The 13,168-nt window shown below is 36.2% G+C and overlaps 1 protein-coding gene across 1 annotated transcript in view; it reads right to left on the reverse strand.

The window, feature by feature from the left end:
- The window catches only part of USP32 (ubiquitin specific peptidase 32), a 51,901-nt gene that overhangs the window by 23,820 nt on the left and 14,913 nt on the right, over nt 1-13,168 (reverse strand). The window contains exons 6-10 of the mRNA XM_010009111.1: nt 5,814-5,945; nt 4,655-4,762; nt 3,799-3,914; nt 3,354-3,416; nt 2,193-2,276 (exon numbers count right to left, since the gene is read on the reverse strand). Coding sequence (XP_010007413.1) covers nt 2,193-2,276; nt 3,354-3,416; nt 3,799-3,914; nt 4,655-4,762; nt 5,814-5,945 — 503 coding nt within the window. The remainder of the gene's footprint in view (nt 1-2,192; nt 2,277-3,353; nt 3,417-3,798; nt 3,915-4,654; nt 4,763-5,813; nt 5,946-13,168) is intronic.

The following is a 13,168-nucleotide window of genomic DNA, read 5'->3' on the forward strand; positions in this document are numbered from 1 at the left end:
AAAGAGGAACTGGGACAATGTGAACTCTAGAAGAGCATAAGATAAAGGTTACAAGAGGTAAAACAGAAAGGATAAAAATGGGGAAAAGTGGTAATAAGTGGTAATATAAGAAACAGAAAGGAAAATGAACACATGGAGATCTAAGGGAGAAGTTTAAAGCAGTCCAACCAACCAGTCACCACCAAAAATGCTCTCAAAATTGTAGAATATTCTCTGAATGTCTGACAACTGATTAGTTTGGGTGGGGTTTACTCAGATTACAAGTCAGCAGTCCCAGGGGGTTAACGTTTTACTTCTCTCTTCCTAGTAAAGCCATCTTGGCCTGGGCTGCAGGGAGTGATGAGTGGAGGGGAACAGACTCTGCAGGAGCCTTTGTTTTCCACTGCAGGGAGGAAAATCAGCTGTTTCTTCTCCCAGACTGTTTTCAAATTGGTTGCTCCTCATAACATGATTTATAGTTTTTTCCTTATGTCTCTTCGGAGGCTATCAATTTGCATCTCAGCTGGAGATTTCTAATGACTGATGAGATACCTTATTTAAATATATATTACAGTGTGAGAGACCATTTCACATTCTCAATTAAACAAAGGTCATTAGCTGCTGGGAAGCAACAGATTTTCCAGCACACACAACACAGTTGGCTCTGCTGTTCCTTTTTCAAACTCATGTAAGGCTATGCCAGCCTGTGATCCTTCATAAAAACTAACCTCACTGCAAACAAACCAATTTGTCGACAAGCTTTCCAAGGCTACTTTTCTTTCCTGTCTGTACATGAGACACTCAAGCTCACAACAGTCCAAATAAGAGCTCAGACAAATCAATGGCAGACTGTCCTGAGTGAGCCTGCAGCATGAGGGTGCCTCATATCATAAAGTTATCAAAGGAAGTAACAATAAAAATCTGAAACTAAAAAGTAGCAGCTCTACCAGGAAAATAAAAATGCTGTAAATGAGACATCCTCCAATGAACAACATGTAACAACTGTGATGTATAATCATCAATACAAATTTATTAAACGTTCATTCATTATACATCAAGATTGCATAGATATTTTTTAACCAATATTGTGACAGGATATTTGATGCTAGACAGTCCAAAAATAAAGACAGCCTTTCTTGAGAAGGTTGCAATGTAAGTGAAACTTGATACAATTATAGCCAAAAAGAATTTGCAGAACTTTGATTTTATTATTTTCTGCTGTAATGTAGCTGATTGTCTCAGAAAACTCTCAGTTGTCCCAAAGTTCTTGGAAAGGTATTAATTCAAAATACAATTTAAAAAGTACTCTAGGGTCATAAACAGGAGAGTCAGTAGTATGCTGTTCAGGTAGCTTCTCACAACAATTCTTTTTAAAAAACCCCAAACTACACAGCTTCTTTCTGATGGCGTATTTTTCTGCTGCAACCTGACCCTGTAACTGATGAAACTGCACTTTAGATGAGAATGGAGGCCACTGGTTCTTCCTGGCAGAACTGACACTGGAGGTGAATATTAAATTAGGACAAATCTTGAAGGCTTCATCAGGATTATTGTTATTTAAACTCAAAATATCAACCTCTAGGGAAAACAGGTACAGGACAAACTGCAGTGAATGAAAGTACTCTAAGGGGGTTAATTTTCTGCACCAAGTGAGCCAGCAGTAAGATGTGATGGTTTGAAGGATTGCCCAAAACCCAGTTCAAGCTCAATTAAAAACAAGTTCTGTACATCTAATCCTCAACTTCTGCAACATAATCGTGATATATTACAGCTTTCAAGGGCTGCTTCATTAAGAAAGCAATGAAAGGTTCCTTAGACAGCCTTAACAGAAAATGTAAAGGAAAAGTGGTTGTACAGTTAGCAATATCTTTTCCCATTTCCTGTGTCACTTTCTTGGCAAAGATTTGGAAGAACGCAGCCTTTCTCTAATGGAAAATGTAACTGCTGATACACTTGATACTTCTTTCCATTTTATAAACAGTACACCACACTGACTGTAATAAATTATGCTTTAGGTATCTTCTAAAAGAACAATAATCTAATAGAGAATCATTCCATCAAGGTAATGCACAGGTGCAAAAACACAACACTTACTGCAACAGTCAAAACTGTAAGCATAGGGGCACAAATGCTGGTGCTGCACTTCGTGGACATGCAAAAGGCTCATGAGTTAATTACCATACTTTTCAAGTCTAAATTTCCTATAAACAAACCTGAAAGAGTAGATTTAAAAATTCGTTGGCAAGTGCACTCTTCACACTCCATATCTGGTAATCCTCCAGAGTGAGGTGTCCAAGCTTGGTTAAAGGGAGGAGAAGAAAAAGGGAAGGAAAAGTCATCAAACCATTAGCCAGTTCCTATTTAAACACTTACGTAAATTCCTTGTGCAAAGGAGACTGCTATACACTTGCTTATGACCTACGCTTTTTAAAAAGGCAAACAATAAAAACCTCAAAGGACCTTCAGCTCACTGAAGCTGTATTTTCTACTGCTTTGGTAATGAAAGAATAAAATATTTGCCCAACACTTTGTTGGAGGACAAGTAGGCAAAACAACAATTTACACAAGTAATTAAACATTTCTAGGCAGTTTTTATACTTTTTCTTGAACTACTTAGTTTCAAGACACTCTTCCTAATTAGTGAAACAAAGAAAATAATGGAAACAACTTCCCCTCTATTGTTTGCAGATGATAGTGCTCATCTCAAAAAGCAGGAACATAATTAAAGATTTACACCCAAACTCACTAGGAAGCACAATGTAAACTACTAAGTTTTTTTCCTGCTTGCCATGACAGATGCCTCCACAGTTTTATAGGCACTTAAGAGCTAGTGAAATAATATCCTGGCATACAGCTCACTGGTTGTATATAATATTATTGCAAACACAGTAGTTTGATAATGATAACGCATAAGTTACTACTGAATGAATACAACTCTGTTCCAGAATGGAAGGATGTGTCTTTACGAAGCAGAAAATATAGGATACATGAATCCACTACCCTTTTTTTTGTAAGATCATTTTTAATATGAAAAATAAGAACACTTTCTCCAGAAAAAAAGTCAAGCATCAGATTTAAAACTGGTATTGATCATGCATAGCAAAGCCTTGCAAACAGTACATATGCCTAATTAATTTAATCTGGTTATGTAATTTTGGTTTGGTTTCATCTATAAAAATGGCTCATACAATTCAAACACGATCTTTTTCTCAGAGCAATGTGGAAAATTTTAATAGAAAATGGATATTTCTTGAAATATTCTTTTCTTGACACATCTATGCTTAAGGTTTTACTAAATTTCTTAAGAATTTCTTAAGAATGAACTGAAGATAGTAGGGTATAAAAATGAGAAGGAAAGAACAGCAAATTCGTACCTTTGTTGTATCATGCATATTCAAAATATCTTCTACAATTTCAGACAAATCCATGTCCAATTCCTTAACAACAACAAAACAAAAAATGAGAAAACACAGTTAAATTCTTCCAGCACTCTGTGGAGCTGCATGTGTTCAGAATAAAAATATAACTAAGAAATCTTGCTGATTCCCAGCTGAGTGCTTCCAAACAGTTGAACTTTTGTACCTAAGGTTTATTTATATGAAATAGCATATATTGTACTTAAATCAGTCTGCTTGGGTAAGTGGCAGATCAAAGTTAGGCAAGGTAAGTTACATCCAGTTGTCAATACCCAGCTAAGGTGGTTCAAGTAAGCCTGTATTTCACTGAAATCATGTTCAAACAACATTCACATTCCTACTTTTGAAGGACGACTTTAAGAAACAGAGGTAAATGAATTACAAATCCAAATATAAAACTCACAGGTAATTTATCAGTACGGTTGTCTTTCCAGACCTCTAAAAGTGCAACCACCATTTCCTTAAGCTCAGTGCGAGACAAGACACCATCCCGGTCAATGTCAAAAACCTTGAAGCAAACTGAGAAAAAAAGAAATTATTTTTCTGTTAGAACTACTCAACAATTTTTCTTTTTTTTTCCCCCTTGCAGAATCACAAGAACCTGATTTAGTGCTGACAGTTTTGATCAGGCAGGATGCATATGTGCTAGTGAGGAAAGGGAGCAGCTGTGTTTAATAAACTGAAATCTAGATTCCTGCAATTCTGTGCTGTGTTTTCTGCTGTGACATAGCAGGGAACATATGTGCATCCAGAAATTTCCAGTGAATGATAGCTATTACATTGCAGCAATATGGCTGTGGAAAAGTATGGAACAAAGGTATTTCAAAGCACAAGTACCTTGCAAGGAACTAGCTGAAACTGGACAGTAAGTAAGCCAGAATATGCTATTTACCACAAAATAATCAAATAAGACATCTTTCTTATATTTGAACTTTCTGTGTTGACATACATAATAATGCAGAAAACTGCAAAATAATTTCTGGAATATATTTTTTCCTCCACAGAGGTTGATAATTTATATGAAGCTATGGATAACTTATAAAATACACAGAAATAGGTTTAATCATCCTTTATCAATGGAAGCCTTGATAGTTAATTAAAACTTCTTTATCCTTTTAACCTCTAAAGTCTCTCATCTTTCACAGATACAGACTTGTTCAGTGGAAAAACATAATTCTAAAAAGGTGGAAACAACTAAAGTTCATTGCTCAAACTGAAAGACTTATCTGAAATTGGTAGTTACCATTTTGCATACTTACACTTCTGTCTTTCTGCCAAGGGTCCCCTGCAACATGCTGAGAGACCACAGGAAATTTCTTTAAAATCTATGTGATTGTCTCTGTTTTCATCAAAAGCATTAAACAAACCTGCAAACCACAAAAGCATCTCCTGTTACAGCATCTGGCTGAAACACCATCATACTGAGCGTTCACATGAAGGGTTAATGCTTAACATTTTCAAGGAGATGTACAAACACTTATAATTAATTCTTGCCAAGTGTAATAAAGTTAATTAAGCACTACTAAGACCATTTGAAAGGTGAATTAATTCACTCATGCATGGCTAGGCAAAGCCAGTGGTGGGGAGGGAATCAAGAATTCTGAACAGTAGCCTCATTCTCACGCCTTCCTTGTAATGACCAATTTATCTAAAGCAGTGTGGTCAGAACAAACATTTTCACAAAAGATGAAGGACCAAAACAGTAAAGTTACTCAGATGCCAAATGCTTTTTCTTTTCCAAAGCTGCTGATAGAAACTCCTACCAAAATCACTGCATAGCACTGCAAATTTGGCCCTGAGTCAGAAGTTTTAATTACTGGCCTTCAAATTATTTGAGAGCTCTATTCATTCAGCACATACAACTTTTTTTTTTTTTTAACCCTTTTTACAGTATCAATGATTCAGTTGCACTATTCACAGTAGACACATAAAATGAGCAGAAAGCATTCAAGCTTCCCCATAGCAGCTGCGTAAATTTCTATCACTAAACAGATAAAATGCACAACTTGTCAGTTTAAATATGGTCTTCTATTTTATCTCATCCAGGGACAGTATATGACAGTATTATTTTGTCATAACAGAATCCTAAAGGTCTCAATGAAAACAACTAAGCAGCTACTGGGCACATTATTATATACAAAGTTTGATGTATTTCCTGACAACTAATGAAAATGCAACACAAAGAAGCATCACTTTGTTCACCATTCCAGATCTCCCAAAAATTAGAAAAGATGCCTGAGAAATCTCTAATTTTCAAACATTTACAACTCAGTGGAATGAACTTCTGTAATTTAAGCTTAAAATACATTTTAAAATAGGTCCACTTGTAAAGCCATACAATCTGTATGCTGGTAGACCATCAGGTACTGGAGAGCACAGCAATACCACTTGCTCATGTGTTTGATCACAGTTCCATACCTTCACTCAAAGATGGATGAATAGGAGGGGAAACTAAGGGGGCAAATGTTTCTAGATCAAAACGTCCAGTTCTTGATTGAGCTTTCAGCAGCCAGTATCGTTTTTCAAGATCAATGATGTCTGATTCTTCCACTGTATAACAAACAAAAAGAAAGTAATTTTTTGGTAATATCTAGATCCTGTTAGAACTCAACACCAAATAAAAATACAGCATTATTTTGTCACAAAGAGAAAAAATGTTAATCTTATTTTTATCTACAGAGTCATCTTACTAATTCGTCACTTAGCTCCACTTTAATAACACATCACAATTGTTTAGAAATACAGAAATGAACTTTCCCACTAAGGGCTTCAACAGTCTTAATTTTCACATACTTCTCAGTGAAACAAACAGACAGATTGTATATGCAATATCTTATTTTTCAAAGGCATCCAGTATTTAAATCCTCTAAAAGGATGTGAAATAGCATTTAAAAAAATAAAATCCCAGAACTTTTATGGGGAAAAAAAATAAAATCAGTACTTGGTTGTTTTTGAAAAATTCCTATTTGAGACTTTCTGAGACTCAATTTTAGTGTGATATTTCAACCCTGTGTCTCAACATCATTTTTTTCCAAATACAGTTTGTTTCACTTTATTATACATACTATTGATACACTTAGAAACCCAGTAAACTTTGGCGAGTGATTATACAAAACCAGAAGACACTTTATATGGAGGAACTTTCAAGCTAATTTAAAGAAGGGTAAAAAAACCCAAATCCCAAAACCAACGAAGAATAAAACAAGGTGCTAGGCAAAGGTGAATAAAAATAGCCAGAGGAAGAACGTATGTCTTCTTATATATGATATAGTATCTTTCCAGATACTATATACAAACACCACCCTCCTTATGTTTTATCCTTGAAATTAAATAGATAAATATAAATATATTAAGTTTCTGTTCAACAGTATTTTTAACCTTCTTACATATGCAAGTGTGTCACAACACTGCTTTAGGTCAGTGCAAATTAATTGGTTCTCAAATAGCTATGTAATGACAAAGCTGTCTATATTAAGAACCACTACGTGTGATCCCATTCCCAGATGGTTCTGAGTCTTTAAATCCATGCCAGCTTTCTAATAGGTTTAACTTGAGCTATTTGGCCTGGTTTAGTCTACAGAAACAATAATAATCCTGTAAGGCTCAAAGAACAGAAGAGATCCAAAGAAAGTTATATGTCAAATTGAAATTTTATTCATTTCTTATCTTATTTCTGTTGTTAGGAATAGTAATTTAATCAGAATAGTAATTTAGGCAACCTACAACAAGCATGAACTAATTGTACAGGCACATCATACAATGCATCAAAATCTATACAACACCTTAATCCTCAGCAGCAGAAAGTTTGGAAAAAATTTAACAAAAGATTAATATCTGAAGTAGAGTTGGAGTAGTGGAAAGGATTTCCATCTTCCTGGAAATTCTAACTAGAAAAGTAACATCAGTGTAAACATGTCCTCCTTTCCCTCTGTCAGTACAATCACCAGACAGACTGCAATGCATGCAGAACATCCACAGCAAAGCTGCAGCTCTGGGGTCTTGCTAAGCACACTTAACTCCAGGCTGTGCAGAGGAAGTTTTCCCTCCCCCTTAGCCCCAGGCACCTGCTGCAGCATCCTCACTGGCATCACTATCAGTGACTGTGCATTTACCTTTTAGGCAAGAGAACTGATCCAGAAGAAAAACTGACCTATTTCCTTCTTCCGCTCCCCCTCCTTCCTAGGTGGATCCATTCCCTTACCTGTCTTACCATCTCCTGGCCCTTGGTTGTGTTGTGATCATAGAATCACTTGGGTTGGAAAGGACTTTTAAAGGTCAGCTAGTCCAAAACCCCCTAAAATGAGCAGGAGCACCTTCAACTAGATGAGGTTCCCAAAGCCCTGTCCAGCCTGACTTGGAGTATTTCCTAGGATGGGGCATCTACCACCTCTCTGGGCAACCTGTGCCAGTGTTTCATTACCATCAGAATACAGAATTCCTTCTTTACATCTAGTCTGGATCTACCTTCTTTTAGGTTTAAAACCATCACCCCTTGTCCTTTTACTACAGGCCCTTCTAAAAAGTCTGTCCCCAACACATAAGGAAGCAATAAGCTAAACACAAAAAGGAGTGCCATTCTACTAGAAAGCAATAAAAAGAAACAGTTATCTAGTGGAAGATCAGCATATAGAAATGCTAGAGGTGCTCAGGACTGCCTCAGATCTAAGCAACTTCATGATCCTAAGCAGAACAGTCAAGTGATGTAGAACAGTGTCTGGTGTGTTCCAAGAAACACAGGGCAGTCTTGATGAGTTAACAACACACTTGCCCCACAACAGTCAGCATATCAAGAGATGGGAGAAAATCTACTAAACAAAGCACTTTCCCTCAACCTTGTTGCCTCTACAGATACCAGGGAGCTACAATGCTGGTAAGAAAGAGGTCACAAGATATGACATTAGGACTAGAGTACCTAAATCCTGTAGGAAATACAAGAAAAAGCTTATAATGGAGTTTCAAGAACAGAAATAAACAAAAAGTAAAATAACTATTAAAAGGTAAAAGCCACTTCATTGAGACAGAACCCTAAGTACATGAAGATAATCATGGTACTATTATACGACCTAAACAACTGCACATAAAGGGCAAGTTTGTCCTGTCATTTAGAAGAATGGCAAGTACACATTATGCTTCTCATTAGCAAATACAGAAGCATTATGATATCTCTCTTGAGCACAAGCATGTAAACCACTGTTTCCTTTTAATCTGCCTTTGTGACTAAGAATAACAACAAACGTGCCAGTCGCGCTTCATTCCTGACATGATGCAACACTAAAAATATGCAAAACACGTAAGGAAGCTGACATTGTCTTCACTGAAGAGTAACTGCAGAAACCTGCTTGCACTGGCAGATGCATTACTTACCTTCAGTAACTAAGAACCAAAATATGTGTTTTCTGGGAAAATAAAACATTCTCAACCATCTGTAGCAGAAGCTAGTTGTAAGCCACTTTTTAAAGTGCACTTCTGGATAGTTTCTACAGTGCTAACTTCATGGCTTTATTATCAAAAAGCATCTTATCTGCGTTTCTGTCAAGCAGTGCTTGAAATTACAAAGAATTTTCAAATAATAATCTTCAAAGAATAGCTGGTATTACCATAAGTGCTACTTTGATATTATATCCAGGATAGATCAATCCAGTGTATCGACGTGGGCAGAAGGGAAAAACATTTTAGAAAGCAAAGCTGACAAAGTTGTAAATAATATTCTTTGTACTGATTGGACTTGAGTTGAATACAAGCAAAAATGTGACAAAAGATTTTTCCATGCATAGTAATGATGAATTGTAACCCACTGCAATAGTTTCACTTACTAAAAATACAGAAAGATTTATTGGATTACATCACATGTGAAAGTTTAACTCAGCAGCTGAAAAGCCAGCTGTTACATAATTTGATTTCTCCAGAGCCATTTTTTGCACATAATCTTGTAAATCAGTCTCAGCATAAGTAGCACACCACCTATTCCTCCATAAATGTAAATCCAAAGAAATATTTTGCAATTTATGATCTATACATCTAATCATATTTGCTAGTGCAGTTTAAATTAAGCATGATAAAAAGCAGGTGGCACTTATTATCCAAACATACTAATGTGTATGAAAAAAATGCCATATTCTGAAGAGAGTTTGTAGAAATTTTACCATCTTAAAGTAAAAATAGTTTTCCAATTCCCTTTTCAAATCACATTAGGAAGTGTGATCTGGGCTTTCATTGAGTAGTTAAAAGTTAAATAGTTCATTATTATTTTAGAAAATATATATTGTATATACACAATATAGTCCAAAACATCAGAGAAGACTGGACCAAGTATGCATTTTTGTCAATTAAATACATGATACAATTATTTGAGGTCACATGGAGATATGATGAGCCTGTGAAATTTTACTATACACAAGTTCTCTACCATATGCTATTTTATGTCTCACTCATCACTTGTCCATTAAAAATACAAAAAAAAAAATCAGATCTGTAAAATGATTAATAGCGTTTCTTGTTCTGTTTTCTAAGAATTAGCTAGGTATAATCAGAAGAATGGTAACATCAAGTACACCTCAAGCTACAGTCTTCATATTGTACAGGAAGAACTGGAAAACATTTTCAGCAAAACTATGCATCTGAGAAATTATGAATCTACTAAAAATGACTTAATTTAAAACCAGCTGCCACACTGTGATAGACAGTCAGGCTACATTGCAGGGATAAACACTAAAAAAGCACCCTTCATTTTAGTGCGACTTCCATGAAATATATACCCTTCTTAAATATTACAGAGGATGCAAGCCATGACCAATCTCCTGTACTAGACAAAAATTTAAAACATACTTTTCATTTCAAGCACTATTTCTTAAAACTCATTATGTGACCAGAATTAACTATTTCAATACATTTTTAAATTTACCCACCTATTGGTACAATCCTCTCTGGTTCACAGCAGCAGAAGCATACCATATTCCCAACATTTTACCAGAAACTTGGTTTGTTTTACTGTTTACCATAATATCCTCTAGGCAAAACCCAGTTGCAGAGAGAGCTCTTCATTGCATAAAGGCTTAGTCAGAACCAGAGACTGAAGGATTGAGCACCCAACAGTATTTCTGACCAAACACCCTTGTTTGATGCTTTCCAATTAACACACAGAAGACTCTGGGACACAGGGAGGTGCTCTGCAAGCCATAAAATAGCCTGGGAACTAAGAGGATAACAAAGTGGCAAGATGCAGATTAAGTGACACTGCGGCTTTTTCTTACTGGCCTAGGCTGCTGTAGTAACTGTCATCTCCTTTTTTTTTTTCCTAATTGAAAAATGGACACACAGAGCAGTGAATATTGTAACTTGAACCAAGATCCTTGTGTGTGTCAGACACAACTATCTAGCAGAATACAGATAAGGAGTGCCTTAAGATGGGAGCTCATACACAAGAGTTATGAAGAATACAGTCCCTCTCAAAGCACAAGTGTTCACACACTTGGAAGAAAATGGCACAAGATGAAATCCGCTCTTAAAGGCACCTTTAATAAACGCAAAGTCTTCAGAATTGTCTTCTAGCGGCCTTTCATCCATCATTAAGAGGTGATGTTTCAAGAGTGGGCACCAAAACTGAAGTGGCAAACTACAGAGCATGTATTTAACAGCCAGACAGCCTTTTAATGTGGGCAGAACTCATTTTACTCAGAGTTCGTTTTCCTTTTACAGACTCCCAGCTTCATCTTACCATAAAGCCCTACAGGTTTATAAACACATCTCTGACAGAAGAGGTTACTTCCACAGCACTCAATTTCAATTTTATACTGTTTCAAAAACTCACTCTTCCATTTCAACCATGCTGTCTGGTTATTCAGGGTTTCTCTCATTTATTACATTAAATTAGTGATAACTGTATGTTCTAAAATATAATTATTACACTGATTACACACTGTCTTCCTGCATCTCAGTACATAAGAGCTGCCAGAAAAAGCAGGAACATTTTGATTATTTTTCCTGATGACAGAAGAGTCTCTTCAAAGGAGAATCAGGATGCTACTTAATAGGAACTCAGTGACACAAGAACTGGATAACAGAGAAGTACAAATTACATGGCCTATCATTTGAAACCACTAACGCCTCTGATAAATTCTCCCCATGGGAAAGGATTGAAAACCTGAGTATATAAGCCCGTCACGTGACACTGAGATATATCAAAATGACACTAGTAAAAAAGGCAGCCACCTTTGCAGCAAAATATTTCCAGCCAAATGAAGGAAGCCAGTGAGATCTCACCTGGAGTCAGCATGACAGCAAGATAGTGGTGGTGGGAGAGGAGGCTTTGCCATGTGTCTCATCTCCCCACGTCTGTCTGCTGCACTAAGGCATAGAAAGCTGTACTCCACAGGTAGGATGGAGGAAGTTCCACTGATGCTCACAGAAGTGCAAACCAGCCAGGGAAGGCAACAAAATTACATCCTCCAGTGGCCAAGAATTGTTGTATTATTGAATTACTGGATTTGGACTTAAAGAGTACCAGAGAAGATTAGGAGTTTAACTCGTAGTTATTAAGGATGTAAAATGATTCAGGGAAACATTCCCCTACAAAAAATATTGGTGTTAGTAGTAGTCCTGACAGGATTTAGCTTTGATTTACATGGTCTATTAGAGTGCAATTCAATATGATGCTTTGTGTTTGTTTGTTTTTTTATAAACAAAAGGTATCAAATCATACTATGAAACTGACTGAGAAAATCCAAACTACTGCTAGTTCATCAGTGCTCAAGTATCCCTGAAACTGGTTTTTGGGAACAAAGGTCTAAGGGAAACTTCAGTTATTTTGATAGCTTTCAAATGAAATTATTCATATTTATGATTTAAATTAGATGGAAAAAGATTATTAAAAGCAGCATGTGCAACTTCCTGGAACTTTTAAAATTTCTTTTTTAATTATGTGTTGAGACAAATAATTAAAATCATCTGCATACCAAAGTAAATGTTATTTACAAATGAAAAAATAGAATTCCTTTGTTTCCCTGCTAGCTTGGCTCATTAAGCAAATTTAAATGGAGTCACTGATGCTTTGCAATAAAACGTTTGCTGTCTGTTAATGTTAATAACTGGCACTATTTTCATCCCTGCCATTTTTCATATCCCTGACGTATTATTCAGGATGTTTAATGGGAATCACGCTGTGAGGGGAGGCTTGGTAGGAGGGCCTGAAGCTTGAGCCAGGAGAGGGCGTGCTGCGACCCAGTCACACAGCCAGGTGAGAAATCCCTAATTGCATAGCAAGTTTCACAAATCAGTTCTCATTTTACAGTAGAAGAAATTTTAAACCCCTTCACTCTTTCACTGTACTGCACTAAACATCATTTCAGTTACTTGTTCATCCACAAGCACTGTTTTAGGTCAAAGTACTAAAAGCAAACCCTGGTTTAGAGAAAAGGAACTGTCAGAACAGCTTACTGCTTTGCACATTCAGCTGTTTTAAGAATACTTCTGTAACAAATTTCTTATTCTTTAGATTGACCTGATTAAGCTGCAATTACTCAACTTAAACAAAACAGCAAGGCCCCAAGTATTTACACTTACTGCAATTACTTCCAAGTGCTCAAGAATAAAATCTGCAAGAGTACATAAAACAACCAGATTGCTCAAATCACTGACATCTCAACAGCAAACACCCTTCTCCTGGTGGTACCAAAGTCCTTTACAGGCTTTACTGCAACTTATGCTTACATTATAGTTGCACAGAAGTTTATTAGCCTTTTGTTTTTACATTTAATTTAAAAACCAGCTGCTGTATA

Source organism: Chaetura pelagica, unplaced genomic scaffold (assembly GCF_000747805.2).
Source record: "Chaetura pelagica isolate M959 unplaced genomic scaffold, ChaPel_1.0 scaffold72, whole genome shotgun sequence".
Classification (NCBI taxonomy): domain Eukaryota; kingdom Metazoa; phylum Chordata; class Aves; order Apodiformes; family Apodidae; genus Chaetura; species Chaetura pelagica.